The 21994-nt window shown below is 29.0% G+C and overlaps 2 protein-coding genes across 3 annotated transcripts in view; one reads left to right on the forward strand and one right to left on the reverse strand.

The window, feature by feature from the left end:
- LOC122715542 (dynein intermediate chain 3, ciliary-like) overlaps positions 1–11179 on the reverse strand; it is a 62921-nt gene extending 51742 nt beyond the window's left edge. Inside the window, exon 1 of the mRNA XM_043937811.1 lies at positions 11047–11179. The gene's annotated coding sequence lies outside the window, so the exon portion shown is untranslated. The remainder of the gene's footprint in view (positions 1–11046) is intronic.
- Positions 1–13195, forward strand: part of LOC122715543 (furin-like protease 1) — a 297202-nt gene extending 284007 nt beyond the window's left edge. For both annotated transcript variants that reach the window (XM_043937814.1, XM_043937813.1), the window contains one exon: positions 10982–13195. In XM_043937814.1, the coding sequence (XP_043793749.1) occupies positions 10982–11412 (431 nt within the window). In that variant the 3' untranslated portion in view covers positions 11413–13195. The remainder of the gene's footprint in view (positions 1–10981) is intronic.
- Positions 13196–21994: the final 8799 nt, after the last annotated feature.

Here is a 21994-nt window from a genome sequence, read left to right on the forward strand (position 1 = left end):
TTCATGTTATAAGTACTTATTATATCTTGCATCACTTCGTTTTGAATCATAATTGACACCCTTTTAAAAATTTCAAAAATATTAATCATTAAAATTTTAAAAAACTTATATTTCTGAATCTACCAGAAATATAAATATATTTCTCCTGTTTAATTTCATCATATTAAAAAAAAAAGAAATATCAAAATCAAAAGAATTAACAAAAATTGACCTAAAAATCAAAAGATCAAGATTAATAATAATAATACTCGTCATAATTTTCTCCTGTGGTCTTCAAATAGTTACCATACACGCACAAACAGTTCCTCGAAACATTCTCTCCTTGGACTCTGACGCGTTTTAAAAAATTCGTCATTCGTTTAAAAAAAAAAAAAAAAAAAGGAAAAGGAAAAGAAAAGAAAAAGGAAAAGGTAAAAATTAAACATGAAGCTGTGAAAAATCGCGGCAAAATACGCAACAAAATACGCTTCCATATTATATATAAATAAATCTATATATGTATACATATATATGTATATTAACAATTGACGCTTTTTGCAAAAGGATCGTTATATATTCGTTGAGCTTTCATTCGCGTGTACTTAGGACAAATTAGGAACGGTGATCTGTTCTTCGTGGTTATCGTTTACCCACTTCGTGATTGTTTTACGACAAAAGGTTACGCAGTTCCGAATAATGTATATTTAGCTTTTAATTTATTAGTCGTACACGTATTTGCAACGCAGCATAATGCAATAATTCGATTAAGCGAGCCAATACGTAATCAAATCATAAAAGTGCACCGAGTGAAATTAAAAATTGATACAGTAATGCCCTCTTTAACAAACTTCCAACTTCTACGAATCTAATTTCAAATCATAGAAAAAGTAAATAAAGAAGGATGCAAATTTTGTCCAATTTTTCACACTTTCGTTCCAAGGACATTAAATTTAATAAGGAAATGGAGCAGGCAATAGTCCAAATATTAAAGCTGAATATAATAACGCATCATGATTTTTTAACACGTGGTCAATATGCGATAAAATATTGAATGTGCACTGTGTATTTTCTGTGATTAGTTTTCAGAGTGAAAAACGGTTCAAAAGCACATAAAGAAGAAGGTTTATTCACCAGTTCAATATTATTCGTGAACATTATGAAGTTATCTAATATTTAGAACCGTAATTCAAAAAATAAAATGTGTGTACTGGATGGGCATTATTGTACATATACAAAACGTATAATTTCAACGTGACTATTAAAATGAAATCTTTTTCGTGATTTTTAAACTTTAATTGATCGAAAATTTTATCAAGTATTTCTTCTTTAATTCAAAGTTTCACTTACAATGTTCTTTTATGCTTTTATACGTATATGAGCTCGATTCTCTATAATCCAATTGTATATCTTTAATTTATCTTTCATGCATAATATTGTATATTTGATAGTTACATCTCCTTGATTAATTTCGTCGAAATTACCGATTATGATCACGTTTCGTTGGAAAAATTTTCTTTCACGGAGAATTAATACGCATATATAATTTAAATGTATAATAATTGTGTACATACGTGCAATAATGGACGAAATACCGATACGAATCAAGCATATGTTACGAGAGATGATCATCGAAACGGCGAAATTTATCGACTATCGTTCCTTCGACATCAACCACGAATCTCTACGAGAGAACATCGACGAAAGTTTGTAAACATGGTGGAAAGTGATCACGATCGAAACCGAAATAAAGAAATGTTTTCATCGTCGGATTAAATCTTCCAAATTCTAGCCAATAGTTTTATTTACTGGTACACGATGTTCCATAAAATTTCCACGAATTTTATCTCTGTTGAACTTTCGGTTTCGAGGGTATCACCAATAAAAACGAATTTCATTCGAATCTGAAAGAACATTGAGCGAAAGAAATTGAATCCTTTGAAAAAATGCTTGATATTCGCCCATCGAAGAAAATCTATTTAATTAAAAAAAAATCTTTCACGCTTGAAAAGAAAAAGAAACTTGCTTTTTTTTAAAAAAAAAAAAAAAGAAAAAAAGGAAGATAGCAAGTAAAATAAGAATAAACGAGTTAAGTGTAAAATTAAGTGGACTCGTCGAGTTCGAATCCTAAAAAAAAAAAAAGAAAAAAAAAAAAAAACGAAAGTACATCCCGACTATACGTGTATATTGGGTTCTTACAATAAGAGTCAATTATTCTAATCAGCGTGGAGGGGTGTTGGTGGTAGTCGTGTAAGAGGGAAACGAATGGTATAAACGTGGATAATATTATAGGATTTTGAATGTGTTTCGATTCGTTCAGGTGTGAAAAAAAGTATCTTCCAAGATGTACAATACTTCGGACGACACGGATGGACAGACGAATTTCCGATATTTCGACGCTGAATACTTTGATTTCCAATTCGATTTCGATATTTTTTAAAACGAAGATTTATTTATCGTAATTGTATGGAAATTTTCTATTAACCCATTAGGGATCAATATTATTCCAATATTTTATTTTAATTATACTTTTATTAATTTCGCGAAATTTCATCGTTTGATATTTTATCTTCTATCGACTAGATTCGAGAGAATTAAATCGTTTTGAATCGCGCAATCAAAAAATAGACAATAATAATCAAAAGTATGAAAAAAAAAAAAAAAAATTAAGAAAAGAAGAAAATTAAAAGATATACGCTATAAAATAGTAATTCTATACAAAAATAAATTTTCAAAAAATCATACCGACAAAACAATATGTAAGTAATCTTATTTTTATATTTGTAAATAATTTTTCAATTTTTGCGTCAATTGTTTCATCACCTATGAACGAAATCCATAATGGATTAATAAAATTTCTATATTACTCGGAAAACGATTATCTTCGACAGAAAGAAAGAAGAAAGTCGTCAAAAAGAATCAGGATTGGAATTAACGAAGGATAATTGTCAATAATTAATGAGAACGTAGTTAGGAATGTAAAAAAATGGATTAACATCGTGATCATCGTCGAGTACTTAATAGCTTGATAGTATATCGATCTTTAGTATTTTGCAATGTGATTAGGTATAAATGCTAAATCGTCGTGTGCGGTTTTCGTATGACAATAATATAAAATATATTTCACGTGTTACGAGCAAGATTAATATCAAAGAAGGTACATGTACTGTATATTTAAATATACTTGATCGTAGTAGGATGATAAACGCGTATCATAATTTCCATTCGTATTTGAAATAAGGCCGTGAAACATCTTTATCATCATTACCAAGATTAAATTCCTCTTCTTCGTTTGAATATCATTTCCGGTGGTAATAACGATAATTTCTCGGTTAACAGTCGAGAAATGAAATTCTTTCCATTTCGCTTCGTGAAACGACAAATTAAATCGTTCTACTTATTGCATCTTTGCCATATCACGATCAAAAAATTCAATGGAACACGTCAAAGCGTGTTTCCTTACATTCTTCTCGTAATACTACACTTAATATCGCGATTTTGTACTTAATGAGATAGTCTTTCCTTCGTGTGAATTGAATTACGAATTAAATAGAGAAATATTTAAGTTGTTGATTGACAATCTATGAATTATATCTAAAATATTCAAATATGTAAATATTTTATTTTTGACTTCGATACGATATTGAAGGAGAAGTTTTATATTTAATGAACGTAATTTATATTAACCCTTATTTGATTATAATAGAATCATTTTAAATTCGAGATAATCATAGACAAATTTTGTTTTTTTAATGAAAATGGATTAATAAAAATTTTCATTATTAATATTTTGTATAATATTTTTCATTTCAGTATTGCTTGTGATACTTTTCTTTCTTAAAATGCAATAAAATTAAATAAAAAGATAAATAAATATTCTCGACAATTGTATAATCTAAATAAAAAATGCTATTAAAATTTCATTATCGATTTCAAAAATGATTCAACTCATAATCATCCAAGAGTCGATCATTCAAATATAAAAAAAACTCTTTGAAAACGAAAATTTTCCGCGTAATCGGAAATTCAGAACTGTCCACCGGTGGTCTCAGTCCACCATATTGTTAATGTATCTATTGTAAATGTTTGTATGTAATGTAAAATGTATCTTTGCTTGAAAAGGCGACATATCCTAAGTTATAGAGTTCTGAGACAAGAGAACGAGATGTAAGGTGCGATTAGCATGTCATTGTCCACAACTTCGCGCCATTTTCTTCCTCCTCGTCCGTCCATCTTGTTCAAAGATCGAAGCGCGGGAAATACGAAATATCGCGCCAATCTTTGGTGCGATAAAAACGAGAAGAGAAAAAGAATCGACGAGAGGCAAGAGAATAGGCGATGAAAACAGTGTTCAGGGCTTGCCACGTACATTTATGTACACATATACATAATATATTGTATAAGTAATTGCAACTATTATGAACCATTATATGCGACATTGAAATTTGTATATCATGGATGAATTAAAAGAGGAGAATATCCTGAATAAGATATTATCAGGCGTTATTCATCTCGAGTGCATTTCTTCTTTTTTTTTTTCTTTTTTTTCTTATATAAGAAAGAAGAAGGATAAAAAAAACAAATTAAGATTTATTAATAATTCGATTAGCCTCGAGACGCATTCGCTAACCCTACCTTTTTATATTTATCAGGGAAACAGGTATGTGAAAAAATATAGCATGCTTCCGTCGATTTTTCATGGCGGACGACGTAGTTATAGCTATTGTCGATTTGCATGTTTAGTTTTATGTGGTTATGTGACCGTAATTTTAATCGTCGCATGATAATTGGCCCGGTTAAGAAGTATATTGCGTAGATGTGCAATGAATTGTTCACGAGAAATGTTCATCGCTAAAATGGATTGTATCTAAAGATTTGTATTAAATTTTCCTTCTCTCTTTTTGATCGGTTCGAAATATATTTTTATTTAATTTGTCCATTTTATTGCTGAACATTTCATTCTTAATGCTGAAAAAATGAAATGTAAAAACGTACGAAATATTCGATAAAATTGTTTAAATTAATTATACAATTTATTTAAATTCACTCGATTAAAAGTATGATATTTAAATAATTTTATTTTCACTTAATAACAATAGGATAGAAAAATATTTTTTTCAATCAACTTTTCTATTAATTTTGGATTAAAAATAAGAAGATTTTATAAAAAATCGAATATTCAAGATGAACAGGAAAAATATTCGATCTAAAAAAAAGCAAAAACAGCTTTGATAATCTGATGAATTTTAAAAATGCCACAGAAAACACAGCTTATTTCAAGACCTATTATTTGCAAGATCTTTTATTTGCATTTCACAAAACAACCAGAAATTCTAAAATTTTAAAAATTCCCAATGAATTCCACATTATTATCGTACGTTTTCACATTCTAAAAATAAAATATTTCTTACAATTGTAGCTCCAAAAAAAGATCCAAATATGTGTACCATTGGATGGATACCAATTTATTATTAATAATATTAATAATATGATTAATTATTAATTAATATTATTAATAATATGATTAATATGATTAATCAAGTTTCAAGATAATTATTAATAAACACGTTATCCAAAGGTACGCATGATTATTGCGTTATTGCAAATGGATTCAGACATTCGCTCTCATAAACTCTCTAAACCGCATCGAAAACTGAATGCTAATGAGGGGATCTGGGAAGATTTGAGAGTAGCCACGGAGATGGTGGAAGGCCACACACAAGGGATGGAACAGTTAAAAGTTAACACGGAAATAGATTTTAATTTAACTTTCGCGTATACAGAAAGTTTTCCTCTTGCACTTCATGAATAATTCAGTAAAATTTAACGTGAACTTCAAGAAGGATCCTGTAATACCGTCATTTGAATAATTAAAATACTTAACGGTTCGGCTAGTTAAACAATAGCGTCTAATAGCTTTGTTTAACAAAATTTTACGCATACTATTATTGTACGTACACCCATGAATATCAACGATGTTGTTCAAAGTTTTTCAGTTTTTCTACTCTACTTTACCGGTGAAATTTGTTAAAAAAGTTCGTATATTCTCGCATAGATAATCAGGTCAGATTGTATCTAGAATATTTCTTTCCAGATAACGTATATTACATCGCAAAGTTTGTTCATGTACTCTGCGCTTTGTTAAATTTATTACATCACTGAATCTTCAACGCTTCTGCAAGAAGTTATTTTATACAGGTTTATGACGTGTTTGGTTTTGCATGTTATTTTTCTTGCACGAAGTGGATATTTCATTACTTTAGCGAGAGTTTGTTTCCCAACTTTTTTTGGGAAAGGGGGGACGGATTTTTTAATTACAAATTTTTGCAGCACACCATAATTTTTCGGATGAAAATTTTTATTTTATAGTAATGAAATGATAATATATTTTGATAATATATATTTGTATATATGTATGTTTAATGATATATTTTATTTAATATTTTTTCTTTTAAATAAATACGTATTAAGAAAAGAAAAAATATTTAAAAATATATCTAAATAAAATATTTAATAATAACATTTTCATCTAATAATAATCTATACTGATTGATTTATTTGTAAATCATATTCATATTAGTAGTAAATAATTTTAATAAATTATACATAGGCTAAGAAATATTGCTTTATCATATCAAATTTTGTTACACATTATCTTATTCTGCATGCAATATTAAAATATAATAAGATTTAGATTTTAAATTTAGATTTATTTTTATTTTATTTATGCATGTTATCTACTAATACTAATTTTTATTAAATATATTTATAAATAAACTGTGGATATTTATGCATTTATGCATAATTTGAATATACAAAAAATCTATGGAATGCACACAATATATTCAAAATATATTAAACATTGCATTGTATTTAAACTCTATATTTGATCATATATTTGATTTTACATAAAAATCTGCAGTCTATTTATAAATAACTGACACGAAGGAAAATTGCTGAAATGATGCAATTTTAATTCGGCCTTGTAATTAATTTTCTCTTTTCACGTTCCTTCTAACAACGAGATCACGAGTAACTAACTATTGCTTCAACTATGATAAACTACATGTCGATCGAAATTAATACGTGCATTCTATAATACGATATTTTCCGAATAATTTTTATTTCTTTAGAACTCAACATATTTTTACATTGAAATTTTATCTAGCATCGCTTTGTCGATTTTCAACAATTGCCTGTTCCCTTTCTTGTATCTTTTTTGCAGCTCTATTTTTTTTCTTTTTTCATATTTTACACGTTTGTTTTCCCTAACTTTTCTTTGATCGAGTAAAAAAATTCACAAGAATCCTGTCTGCCAATAGAAATTCTTTTATTCTAAAGTATAAATATCGTTGGATTAAATTTGATTTGGATTAAAATAATTTACAACAGTTTAAATATTCCAAAAATATTGATCGTAGTCGTCATAAATTATTCAAAGTCTCTTGAATATATGAAATAATTATAAACACTCATGATCCAACAGTATCAATTGAATATTGAAAAATAGAAAGAAGAAGCTAAATTCAAATTGTACGATCACATGTAGTTTACGAAAATAAAATTTCAAATAGTAATTTGCAATCGCGATTGATCGAATTTCCCTCGACAAAAAAAAAAGAGAAAGGAAAAGGAGAACTGAGACAGCTCGACAAAAAAAGAGAAAAAAGTCATCGTGATCACATATCCAGGAAACAAAAATTCAATTCACTTCGACGTAGATTGAAAAAAAGAAAGGAAAAAAAAAGAAAAGAAAAGAAAAGAAAGAACTACTTGTCCTAAAGTGTCACGTGTCGCTTTATCCCTCTACTCCATAGCAGGTTCTGAAAACGTATTTAGGTACTTGGGGCTCTCCGTGGGCGAGTTGCGGTGCGGATTTTCTCAGACCAGCCAACCACCACCATCACCAACCACCATCACCAACCACATCCACATCCACAACCACACACGTACAACCAATCAAAAAAATAAAAAATAAAAAATAAAAAACACCTATCCCTGATCGCTTCACCAGCACGGTGAGTCTTACTTCTCTATCATTTCTATAATTTCTCCTGTTTATATATCCTCTGTCTATATGTGTTTGTCTATATGCGCTTTGATGAATCGAGTATATTGTGTCATGATGTTAACACGAATAGAGTGTTTTATTAACAAAATTTTTTAACTGCGTATCAATAATAATGTCGATTATTTTATTTTGATGCATAGATTTTATTTTATGAACATTGAAGATGGAAAATCTATTAATTTTCTTTATTTTCATCTTTATGTTTTATATATATATGATCGAGTAATTCAAAGGAAAAGTGATAAAATTTTTAATTTGAGAAGATAAAATCACCATAATTTTTATGGGTTTGTGTATATTACTCATAAATTTCATCTTTATTAGATTTATAAAATTTATGAAAAGGATAGTACCAAATATAATGTAATTTTCATTCAAAGATTTAAATTAAATAAAACATGATATGTAATTTACAAGATTTTTAATTTGAAAATGAATGATTTAAAAAAAGAATTAAATTTATGAATTGGAAAGAAGTTAAAAAAATTTGTACCTTTGCTTAACACTCTACTTGTGGAATACTTTGCATCACAATATACAGAAAAAATACTTTTATTATTTTCTCATTGAGCCCTCTAATTATTGCAAAAAATATTTTGGATTCAATATACTTCGATTCATCGAACTTTCTATTTTTCATTAGAAGTTTCAATTAATAATTTTGCTTTTTCATTGTTATCTTGCTACTTGTACATTGCTTGAACTGATTTTTTTTCTTTTTTAGCAATTTATATTTTCTCTGTTGCTTTATTGCTTATTGAATTATCAATGAATTGAATCAATGAGATCAATTCCTGCTTAGCTTTGAGAAAGACTTTGAAGATTTCTTATTATTGAAAATTTGCGTGCATTTTTTACGGAAATATATCTAGATACATCTTTGAAACCGGTATATATATTTTATGTTTAAATATTTTCCATGATTTTTCTTTTTAAAGATATAAAAATTTCCAATCTTTCTTTCGATTCAATCTTTGAAAAATAAAGTTTTTGAAATTTAAATATCCAAAAAAAAAAAAAAAGAAAAGAAATAATGTTTATGTATGTATCAATTATTGTTTAAATTGTACATTCAATGCTAATTAATCGCGTAGTAAATATATATGCTTCAGCATGCACCTTGTCCCTTAAATTATTTTATAAATATTCATTAGACAACATTTAGTAAAATTAATTATTTATAACTTCTTTGCTTCGTTTTTTACAAGATAACCCATATAGAGATAACATGTAATTTCGAAATAAATTTGCATTAGGGCTGGGCGAATATAAAATCGGGATATTCTTCGAATATCTATTCCATAATTTGCAAAGTATAATAATAACAATTCACCGAGGCCTAATACACAATAAATGTACATTAAATTATCATTATAGTATAGAATCGCTTATTGCAGATATATTTTGTTATAATAAAAAAATTTATGTTATCCGTAAATATATTTCTTGTTTATGTAAGCTATGTAACGTACATTGTCTCGAAACAACACGAAACAATAAACATGACGAACGTGAAAATATTCACGAATTCAACGTATGGATGACAATGATGAAAAAAATTCATATTTAAATTAATTGAATGTCAAAAGCGTGATATTGTATAAATTATGCTATAAGATGTACTTATGATTTCCACTATTAAATGTAACAGCAATTCCTGTTCCGCATGGATTATTCCTCATACATTTACCAACAAAATTATTATCAAAATTGGCTTCGTCAAAACGATTTAAACGTATCTCTCATCCGAGAACTCGCTCTCTCTTGATAAGTATTACTTGAAAATTCAAATTGCTTCGCGAGATTATCTGAAAACTTACTAAATCTACCGACCAAGAAACCTACTATTCATGATTTAACAACTTAAACGATTTATATTACACGGTAAAACTTTACTCTAAACTTTTGTTAAGGGACAAATAATTCACATAACTGAATTTCAATGATTCCTCCCATTACAATATGAATATTTATTAATGGGAGTTTAAATACGAATATTAAATTGGCAAAAGTTTATTCAGTCGAGGAAACGTTCGATCAATTCATTCAATTGATTAAAGTTTAATTTTCTTTTAAAATTTTAATTTGTAAAATTCGATTCGAAAATGTAGAAAAATAAGGAGAATATAAGAAAATTTTGAAAAATCTTTGAAAAATCTTTGAAAAAGATGTGCATACATTTCAGATGAAGCTTAATTTTCAAATTATCGAGTAATTTAATTTCGTTAGAAACGCCTGTGCAAACAACCTCCCAATGGACCTTTTTCGATATTGAGTAGTTACTTGCATAGAGGCGTTTTTAATTAAGTTAAAAATTTAAGTTATTTTTAACTCAAAAAATACTGGTTCGTTAAAATAAATCTAACATGCCTTTGTTTTTCAAAACAGATTTTAATTTAAACACGTCTCTTATTTTTTAAATGAAATAACAATTCGTATAAAGAGATTTAGAATGTAGAGATGTAGAACTATTCTAATATATATATATTTTTTAATAAAAATGCTACAAAAAAAAAATAAAACAAAACTTCATAATTCCTGAATAGTTTCAAATACTATATATCAAATTTTAATTCAGAATAAAATAAGCTTCATCTAAAATTTTTCCATTATCTTTATGCCTGAAATTTCAATTCTCCATAAACCAATTCTCTATATTTCCAATAACATGCAAAATATATTAAAATCAATCTGATTGAAATATCGATATGAATTTAAAAAAAAAAAAAAAAAGAAATGACTATATTTTCGAAAAATTAAAATCCACGTCCAACGAATCAATCATTGTCATCCGTATGTCTTCGAGACTAATCTACCACATCCACAAAACACGCACAAAAGAGAAGGAACAGAACGCACACACCAAGATGAGATTTACACAAATAGAAAATGGAAGGGAAGACCGTCAAAGACCAAACGTGTGTAATTTTTCAGAATGTAAGCTGAACTGGTACTACTACGACGGAACCTGCGTGTACAAGTGTCCTAGAGGAACTTACGGCGTTTCTGACGAGTCAAAGGCAGTGTGCTCCAACTGCCATTACTCCTGCCTAACTTGTTCAGGACCTTCGAATACCGAGTGCACCAGTTGCCACGAGGATGCCGAGTTTTCATCGAGCCTCGACGAGTCCGTGTGCATCCTACGCGACCTCTCGTGGACCATGCACTCCACCCTCTGGTTCTACTGGATGACCATTTTGTTCTCGATCAGCGTCCTTTTGTTCATCGTGATAATCGTGTACGTGGGTGTCAAGTGGTATCTAAAAAACAGAAATTCGTACAGATATAGCAAGGTATCTTCTTCGAGCAATGGAGATGCGCACAAGGACAGTTTGCAAAATGGTTACATCTCTGATAGTGAATAAAGAAAATGGACATTGAGAGAGAGAAAGGAATAAAATTGAACGATCCAGAGATATCTTGTTATGGATAAATATTTTGATGACATACCTGTGTGATGTTTTGTTTATGGTGTAATTGAAATAATAATGTGAAGTTGATAAGAGTTGTTGTTGTAATATTTCGAAACGATGATTCGAGGAGAAAGGAGGATTCCGTCCTTCCAGTTTGGCACATTCCAATTCATGTGCGTTAAGTAAGGAGTTGTTAATGATCTCCCAGTGAATATCGTAGATGCGAGAGTGCATTTACGTTGTGATTTTACGAGGTTATATGCAAAGTATTTAAAGAAAATTGTGGGATTTTAAGAGCTTTTAGTACTCGTAGAGGATAAAAAATATTTAAGTTCTGAAATCAATTGATTCGATTTTCTTTTTTTTTTTTTTTTTTATTACTTTCAACGAGTACTGTAAGTTCTTAAATTTTGATACTCTTATTTTTTTGACATCCTGTATTTTTATCTTACCACGAATGAAATGAAGTAGAATGGACTTATTATTATTAGAAATAATCACACACAATTTATAATTTAAATGTTGTCTGAATTCTAATATTTAACCAAATTAAATCATTCCACGAGTATGCGTGTATGTAAAAGATTCACATCGTAGATTTTCTTGGAATTTTCTTTGGAAATTTGAGATTCACAATTTAAGCTCACTTTTAAATTGTGAAAATTTGCAAAGATTTACAAGAATTTTAAATACGTAATAGGTAATTTTTAATACGTAAATAGGTAAGTTGAATTTACAAATTGTAAAAATTTACGTAATAGACTTTCTTAAGAAATTAAATTTAAGCTCAACATTCAAATTGTCGGAAATTTTAATTGAGACACGAATTGAATTTACCAAATTTCGATTTTCACTTGAATTAACATTTAATAATTAAGTATGCGTAGCCATTATTCGATCATCGTTAAGGGGATAAACTAAATTACAGCGTCTAGTGTATCTTGTGCTCGTCGATAATCAAAATTAAAATTGCATTATATTCTGCAACTAACTGTAACACAATTTGCTGTCCGAGTTCCTAGACCGCACTAGAGCACATTGTAATTAATTAATACACCGGTCAAATTGCTATGTGATACTATTTATATAAATTGCATTAAACATACGAGACGCAATAAAGTATAATAGTATTTCCTAATGACCAAAGACTGTTGCACAACTGCTCAGTTAAGAGTGAATCCTAGATATATAAAATCAAAAGTGAATATTAAAATTAATTAATTAGATCTCTCAGATTAACCTTTTTCTTTAATACAGATATTATAAGGGGAAAAAAGGATTCATAATTTTAGAATTCGATGACGTAGAATGGAAGAATCCATATTTTTTCAAAATTATATCCTTTTTTCATTATCTTCTGTATCTGAGCGTATATATATTCATAAGATATTAACTTTTTTAGAATAAAGTTAAAACACATCTGAATATTTAATATAGTTTTTACAATAAATACCAAGATGTTAAAGAATGTTTTGATTGATTGTGTATCGATTAAGAAATAACTTGACTTTTGAATTGAGAAATCTAATTAATAATAATAGCTAACTCTAACACTTGTTATATATATAAAATATTCGAAATGAAATTATAATGTTAATTATCATTGTTATAAACTGAAAAAAGTGAGACATTAAATAAAAATTTCACTAATGAAATGTAATTGCTATTTTTATCCGTTGAACTATTGAAAATTATTATTTTATATGATATTAGAATAAAACCTATTGTAACATAACCCAATTTTATTAAATCATTTCGATAACTAACAAAATTCACGACAATTTATTATTATTTCCAAAATCAATGATCGTTTAAATTTTTTTATTTTCAGTTCCGTCATGGATCAACTTTAATATACAACAAATTATAAGTAAAACAATTACGTACATGGTAATATGGAATGAGATATATAAGTGACATATAATTTTTTTTTTCAATTAATAAAATGTATCATAAATTAAATAAAATATAAATATAATACTACAAAATATGTAAAGTTAAATAAATTGTTTTCAAATAAAAAAATCTCTTTATACCTTTCTCAATAAAAAATTGTAATTAACTTAATAATTTTAAAACGCAATAAAAGAAAAGATAAAAATTCGATAAAAAAAATAGCAACTGTTTTTTTTTTTAACATAAAACTACTTTCCTTTCATAAATGCAACGTTAATAAATTAAAGGGATTGTCACAATGACGGAAAACGTACCTATATTGGCAAAGTTCAATAGCCAAATGATCAATGATCAATGATACACGAGGGAAACGGATCGTTATAACATCGTATCCGCATTTCACATTGGAATGACAGATGAATAAGCACTGTACAGTCAAATTAATTTGCGATAATTACCAAACTGTTGCAAATGACCATCTCAGTATGTACAAACTCTTGCCTGCATATTGTAAACCGCAATATTGCCAACGATATATTCGTGCATCAATTATTTACACAAGATTTCTCACTTGAATATTTGAATATTTTCCTCGACTACAAAGTTTTCTTAAAAAATTAAAAGATTAATGAAATTAAATTTGCAATTTATCATTCTCTTTACAAACTTTCTATGTACAAAGTTAAATGAACTAATTTTTCTCTTTAATTATCGATTATTAATATTATTGATTTTAATTATTCTAATATTTTATAACTTTAATCGATCGAATCGAGATCAAAAATATAATTAATTCGATATTATCAGTTAATCAATTATGAAATGATTATAATTCATAATTAAGGCAACGATTATGCCTGATTATGTATCGACCTCTTTCACTTGATTGACGAATTCTTTTCTTATCTCACAATTTCTTCACAGAATATTACAGAACGTATTTATAATTAATAAATTAATATCTAATTTAATTTCAATGTTTGATTTAAATTCAACATTTCTCCCTATCGATAAACCAATCTGAAAAGAATTATCTTATCAAGACCAATAAAGTAACAAATCGAATTACTTTCAATCCAGATATATTCTTCCATATTTAAAAAATTCCTTAAATGTAAATTAAATATAATATCCGTTAGCTTCACGTTAAAATTCCTCTCTTCTTCGAAACAATATCTAAATTCGTACACAAAAATTCGAAATCCATAACAAGATTGATAATTTTCCCCCTTTTAAAAGGGGGAATTAAAAAGACACAACAAAATTATTCCGCCTCGATAAATACAAGTTAAATTATTACCCTTAACTCGACGAGGGAAGCTTAATTGAAGGAGAGGAAAATATCTGCACATTCCACTTTTCACAGTTTAGCTGGCTTCGCTTTATAACGTCGTTATCGTCATCGACGTCGAAATAAGCCAGCAGAATGATTTCAAAGGGGACACAGTATATATACTATAGCTTCTATCCAACGATGATATAACTTCTGCCGTTGAAATTTGGTTTCGTGCCAAACGCCCATGTACTCAGAGAGACGACTTCGAGTATTTACTCTCTTCTTATTTCATGTCGAGATTCGGTTCAGTTGGGAGGACAGACGAATGGATATAGGCGGAGGACGAGTCAAAGGAGGAAGGAAGGAGAAGGAGAAAGGAAGTGGAGAAGGAAGAGGAAAATTGTCCTTGAAACTTTCTGCTGAATTGTAGAAGCTTCAAAGCTCGGGGATCCTCATTTGTTTTTCCATGCTATGATCAACTTTCCTCCCCGTGCGAAAATCAGCACAATGAAACGTTATGCGTATGAAGATGGTGAAATGTAGGAAAGTTTGTTATATAATATATGATGTATATAGGTATAGATATATAAAATATTCAAAGGCCAATCAATATAGTTGATTAAATCACGTTTATGTCAATTGACGAATTAAATTAAATTATTCAATTACTTAATTGAACTTGATCACTTAATTTATTTCTTAACTTGAGAGTTTAAACGATAAATAGATTCTTAAATTTTGTATAAATTAGTTTAATATTATATTGATTGACTTTATAGTGTAACCTTTATTTAATGTAATAGTAAGAACAGAATTGAAAATAATGATCAAGTCATTCTTTACTATTAGTGCATTTTATTTTAAATCATAATTCTTTATATATTGAGATATATTGAGATATATTGAATCCAAAAATTATAGGATATTTATTATATTTAATGAAAATTATTATTATTTCTTTTTAAATAAAAAAGTAAATTTAGATGAAAATTTATAATCTACACTGAGAATTAGAATTTAAATAAAAAACACTAGATGTTTTGATACTTTGGTGTTATTTAAAGTGTTGCTTATCTTCATACCCATATTTCAAAAGAAATCTTCCATCTAAATAAATCTGTGGAACAAAAACTAACCACCAAATTCAACATTAATCATTGATAAATTTTCTCGAATGCCAAAGAACGTAATAAATGTTGCTTCATTTATCTTTTTATGCTCCTTTCATATAGCCAAGTCCATAAAACTTATCGATTGCCATTAACTACACCGTATTTCATTGCTTCCAACAACATATTGTTACTGCTTCAGAGATGTGTATTACGACACGTACAGGAAATCGGTTTTAAATAATTTTTTTCCTATCATTAATTTTTCAAGAAGTTATAAATAATTCTACGGAGAGTAAAACTTCCACACAACTTTGTTACTTTTGATTTCCTTAAATCCTTTTTTTTTCCCTTATGATCTCATTTTTAATTTTTATTTTTTATTATTAGAAAATTACTCTAAATCGTTAAATTAATGAATCTAAAATATTTAAGATATTATCCATATAAATAATTAATCTGAATTTACATACAAATTAAGTAATCAACAATTAATAAATTTATAATAACTTTAATTGAAACGAATGACTGAAAATATATAATTTTTGTGTCTAAGAATTTTTTAAAAAATTCTATTCTAAAGAAATAATTATTTTGTAGTTTTTACTTTAGTTATTAAAGAATTATAATAACTATTGTGATTTTTAAATACTAGACAATATATTCAACACATTCCAAAAATTAATCTTATAATTTACAAAATGGAATGAGAAAAATGAAAGATATAGATAACAAGAAGATACTGAAACTAATTATTCATAGTAATTTATTTTCAGAGAATAATAACAGGAAGCGTAGAACATGAAAATTACTCAGAAAGGTGGAAAAGTTGTACATCAACCTTACTAGATTTAAAAATCTATTTGTATCAAAAACAAAATAAAAATACGTGAAAACAAATACCTTATATGTTATAACATGTACAAATACTATTGACGAATATTTGAATTGTCAAATATAGAGAAAAATTTTCGAATTAATTATCAAAACAAGTATGCTAATATACGTAAAGATTTTCTACACTTTATATTTATTTTCTGATTTACATCTCGTTCCTAATCAGAGATTAGAAAATCTTTTTCTAATTTTTTTACCGCGGAAAATTAATCAACAACAACGAAAAATGCGATACAAGTAGTGGAGTACTAGCGATTCTATGGCGCGAAACAAATGAGAATGATAGGAAGGAAATAGGAATTTTTTGTCATATGAAGTTTCGTTTCGTCCAGAAAAATAACTTTGAAATTCAATCGAGCACACGTGCATTTGACCGATACTTCACTGATTCAATTGCCTTCGCCACTGTAAATGCGTTTCTGCGTTCGATACAATTCGACAAGCAAGAGCTCTTAAGAGTTTACGCCATTACATTATATATGGGAACAGTTTGTAACTAAAGTATTATATGTATCTAGTTACACGAGGTGTCAATCAGATACTCGTGTTAAATTGAATTTCAAAGGTATTTTTCTACGAAACAATTCGCTTCACAGAATATTATCCTGTCAATTCGAATTGTTTAGAATGGAATTTCTATTACGTATCATTAATTAAAAGCAACTCTCTCTATATATATATATATATTTTATAACAGGTTTTAATCTAAAATGCTAATTCGATTCGTAAAAGGAAATTGAATTAAATCTGAAAATAGAGAAATTTTCAGATTGTGTTTAATGAATATTTTTTTTTTTTTTTGAGAATTTTAGACTATTAATTAATGGATAAATTAATAAGTTAAAATTTTGAAAATTAATTACCTTCGATTTGATAGCATTGCAACTTATCATGCGAAAAAGAAAAAAATTCACGATATTTTATTTTATATACATATATATAGAAAAAAACACTTGCAGCATATGCTCCACATAAACTAAAACATAGATCTTCATTCGAAGAAACATTTCTCCCCTCTCCAATTCATATCCAATCCCACAAAATTAATTTACCAATCAATCGAAAGAATCATACAATTGATAATTTTGTAATTTACGATACAATGGGGAAATAATCTATCGTGACTCGATAGCAGCTCGACAATTAATCATTCGTCCTTAACAACTGAAAAACTAAACAATGCTCCATAACGAGAAACCGCGTAAAACTTCGGATAAAAGACTTATATCTCTCCTGGGAAAGAAGTGTGATATTTCAGTAATAACGAAAGTATATAACTTCTACTCCATATCTCGAGATACCAACACTTATTTGCCAATCTTAAACAACGTTATTCCCTTAAAATTACTTCAGGAACGATCTATTTTTAAAAATGACACGAGTATATATTTCAATAATATTTATTGAATTTCTATTTATTTCCCAATATTAATTGATTTTTCCTCCAGTGAAACAACGAGACAACGCGTAAACAATTCTCTCTCTAAAATTATTCAGGCTTTAACATTACTAAAAAAAAAAAAAAAAAAATCATTCCACGTTTATTCACCCCGAATATATAATTTCCATAGATGACGAGAGTTCAAATTGTTATTTGAAATAAATCTCTCCACGATGAGCGATGTCTGGCCTGTGTAATATAAGAAACAACTGATGGCGCAAAGTACCATTGTGAAAGTTATTCAAAGGAAAGCGACTATCATCGGTCTGAGACGGTTGTAATGGGGAGGAGAGGAGAAGAGGAAGGACGGACAGGCGGTAATAGAACAATAGGAGCCGCGGGAGTATAATGGGCTATCCGAGTATTTGCATTTGAGGTATGCGGCGCACATTGAGAACACGGCCAAATAACTGCACATTTCTACAACGGCGGTACACGTGTGTATTCGTCCATCTCAGATATCTCTCCCTCTCCCTCCTTGTCGAGAATTGGACAACGTTGGAGAACGGAAATGGAAACGAAGTTGCGCCGAATTCGCAATTCGCGAGCCGTGAAACTGTGGAAACTGCACCCCCTCATCCTTATATATAACGATAATTTAGCGCATTGAACGTTTGCTCTATCGTTCCTTCAAACTTCCCTCTATGAATTACGCGACACGAAACTAATAATTCCTTCCCCCACCGTTAGTCAAGAAATTAATGCTGCTTCTTACCAGGATTTGAGGTAACTGTTAGAACTATATATCGTTGGATAGTGGATGATTGACCAGATTAAATTAATCAGCGTTCAGTCAGTGGTTCTCATTCATCACTTTTCATGAAAAGAAAATTTAAAAGTTTTAATGTTATCAGACCTAATCAGTTTCGTATATTGACAAATTTTACACTTACTCGAATTTGCTTACTTTTGAATATATAGAGCATATCAAAATTTTCCACGATCACTTTTCTTTAATTGGATTTTCTTTAATATATTTATCTTTTTCCAATTACTATGTACTTGTACAGTATATAATAGATATCTATAATTCTGATTAGAGACAAAGGATGATTGTGTTTGCATCTCGACGACCAGTTCTTGAACATTCGACAAGTATAGATATCGATACGAAATTCGCAAACTACGTTCCAGGGTCACAATATCGCATGGCTGGAAAAGCCTGGTGGGGAAGCTGGATGGAACGATACGAGTCCCTTGGGAATCGTCTCGCAGTAGGTATACCGACCTTCTCCTATTGAATAACTCAGCGTTAACATCAGCCACGTGTCTCCCCGCCCTGCCCTTTGCCTACCATTGCTTTCCACCCTCTGCCATTCGGGGAATATCGGGATGGAAACAGGGGAAAGAGGGAATCGATGGAAAAACACTCGTTCTCTCGACGCGTGAATCCGACAATCGGTGCACAAGGAACGTTTTCGAAAATTTTTCCTTCTTTTACGTTTTTCAACAATCTGTTCTCCCTTCCGTCCAATCCGAATAATTTATCTTCTATTCTCAAGTAAGTCGAAGATGTAAACAGAAAATGGAAGGGTTCGTTGAAATTATTAATTCTTAAATATTTATTAGTTTGGGTAGAAATGTTTTTGAATATTTGGGAATATTTTTGAATTTTTCCCTTGGAAGAAATCAACTTTATTTTTCTATTCACCGGGGTAAGGTAATCTTCGAGGGAATCCAAGTTAGAATGTAGGATGTGAAAGAGTTTAACCTTTAACATGACCCCATGAAAGTTATTGCACGACTATTTTTCACGAAGTTATGGCAGTTCAAAAAGATTAATAATGTTTCAGTGAAGTGCTCTAATGTAAGTAAGATAGAAAGATATATGTGTTAAAATATTTGCCTGATATTACATTTATATTTCTATTTATGGATAGAAGTAATTATCTAATTTAGTTACATATATTTTTAATTCTATTATAATTATTTATTTAAAGAAAATGTTCCATTAAATTTTATATATTTACTTTTTATTAATAATACTAAAAAACAATTAAATTTTCTTTTATAATCAATCTTATACTGATTATTAATCTTTACCAATCAACAAACATTTCATAATAAAAATTAATTTATGTCACTAATTTATTAAAAATGGCAAATATTCATACACATGCATAATTTCTGAAAAGATACCTAATTCAATAAATGATTCAATTCAAGTATACTAGATAACATATAAGTATTTCATTTTTTCAATTAGATGTGCAAATTTTTTCAGAGAATGATTCAAATCTCTCTGAATTATCCTAACTCTTCCATGTTCGAATTTCTCGAAGAACGAATCTTGCTCGACATTGTAAGACAAGAGTGAAACTTGATGGTGCATGATCCCACCATTGATGAATTGGACAACTAGTTCGATTGTACGAGACATGAATTAATTTGACATGGAAGATTCGATTTATCGATTATTGATTTCAATCGATTCTCGAATTAGATTGGCAAATAGGTCCTTTATTCTAACAGCTTCATTGTCTATGCACGATTCCATTGTTTCTCGAAGAATGTACTCTAATATTCCATTAAATTTCTAAGTTTCTAGTCTCTCAATTATTATTACTTGATAAAAATAACACGTGTCTTTTAAAATTTTCCCTAGTTTCTTTTCTTCTCAACAAGATATCTTTTCTTTTTTTTCAAGAAGCCACAACCTTGTTCCTTTTACCAAATTAAATACGCCTATTCCTTTCCCACCTTGGAGGAAATTTACACTCAAAATCTATTTTCGAGAGAAAATTCGCGCGTAAATTCGAACGCGTAACACGAATCGTACGCAGAATCCAACTTTTAACTTTTGAAGATCTGCCGAGATCTTCATTTCACCCAGCACGATCCTCCTCGAGAGAATCATTCCTCGCCATCTGGCCGTAAAACGGATGCTGAGGGAACGTCGGGATTGCCGGGGGCGAAAATCCGATGTCGTGGCTTTCCAAGAAATACGCACCCTTTGGGCGAAGGTACAATGAATGGAAGGGAGTCTGGAGCCTAAGTAAGGTCAAAAGGGCCCTTTCGAGCTAACTGAGTACATATAAATATGCAAGGGATCCCACCCTCGCCATCGGTGTTTACGAAACGCGCACGCACGGATCAAAGAAGATGGGCGAAGGATTTTATTATATTTATATTTTTTATATTTTTATATATTTTTATATTTTTATATTTTTTTATATTTATATTTTTTAATTCATTAATAATAAAATTTCTACTTGAAATCAACAAAGTGATAATTTTACACTTTGCTTCGTGATGAAAATTACATTTATTGGCTGGATGAGAATTAATTTGAATCTCTGTAATTGTATTATTATGTTTTGGAAAAGACTCGTTTTCTATATATCACGATCGCAAATTAAATATATCTGGTATTATCAATTAATTATCTGTAATTTTCAATTCATCCAGGAGAAATCATCGTTAAACTTTTCTAAGATTAAAGATTCTAATCAGTTGATTAAAATTTTGATACTTCTAGAAATTAATTCAACCACTAATAAATACGAAGAATTTTAATAATTCATAAGCTCATTTTATTAATTAAATTAAATTCTGAATTTCGTCTAAATTTTAATCACTACAATAATTTTATACGCCAAATATTCTATTCTAATTCCTCCAGCATTACTTCCTCGATCAATTACTGGATTGAATCGAGAAAGTTTCAAAGACTACTGCATCAAAGAAGAAATGGAAAGAAGTGGAGAATAAATAAGCGAGATGAGGCGGGGAGTTAAGAAGTGTATAACGGAAGGGAAAAAGGAAACGAGAATGAAAACGTACGTACGTTGTATCTGTTTTTAGTCACTTCTCTCCCGTCTCGGGATTAAGCGGCTTGAATTTCTTTTGAGACGAAATCCCGGGCAACTGTGAACGGCGTGATTACAAGAAAAATAAATTCTGTTACCATCTTAT

This window comes from Apis laboriosa, unplaced genomic scaffold, assembly GCF_014066325.1.
Source record: "Apis laboriosa isolate Shangri-la unplaced genomic scaffold, ASM1406632v1 scaffold38_cov145, whole genome shotgun sequence".
Classification (NCBI taxonomy): domain Eukaryota; kingdom Metazoa; phylum Arthropoda; class Insecta; order Hymenoptera; family Apidae; genus Apis; species Apis laboriosa.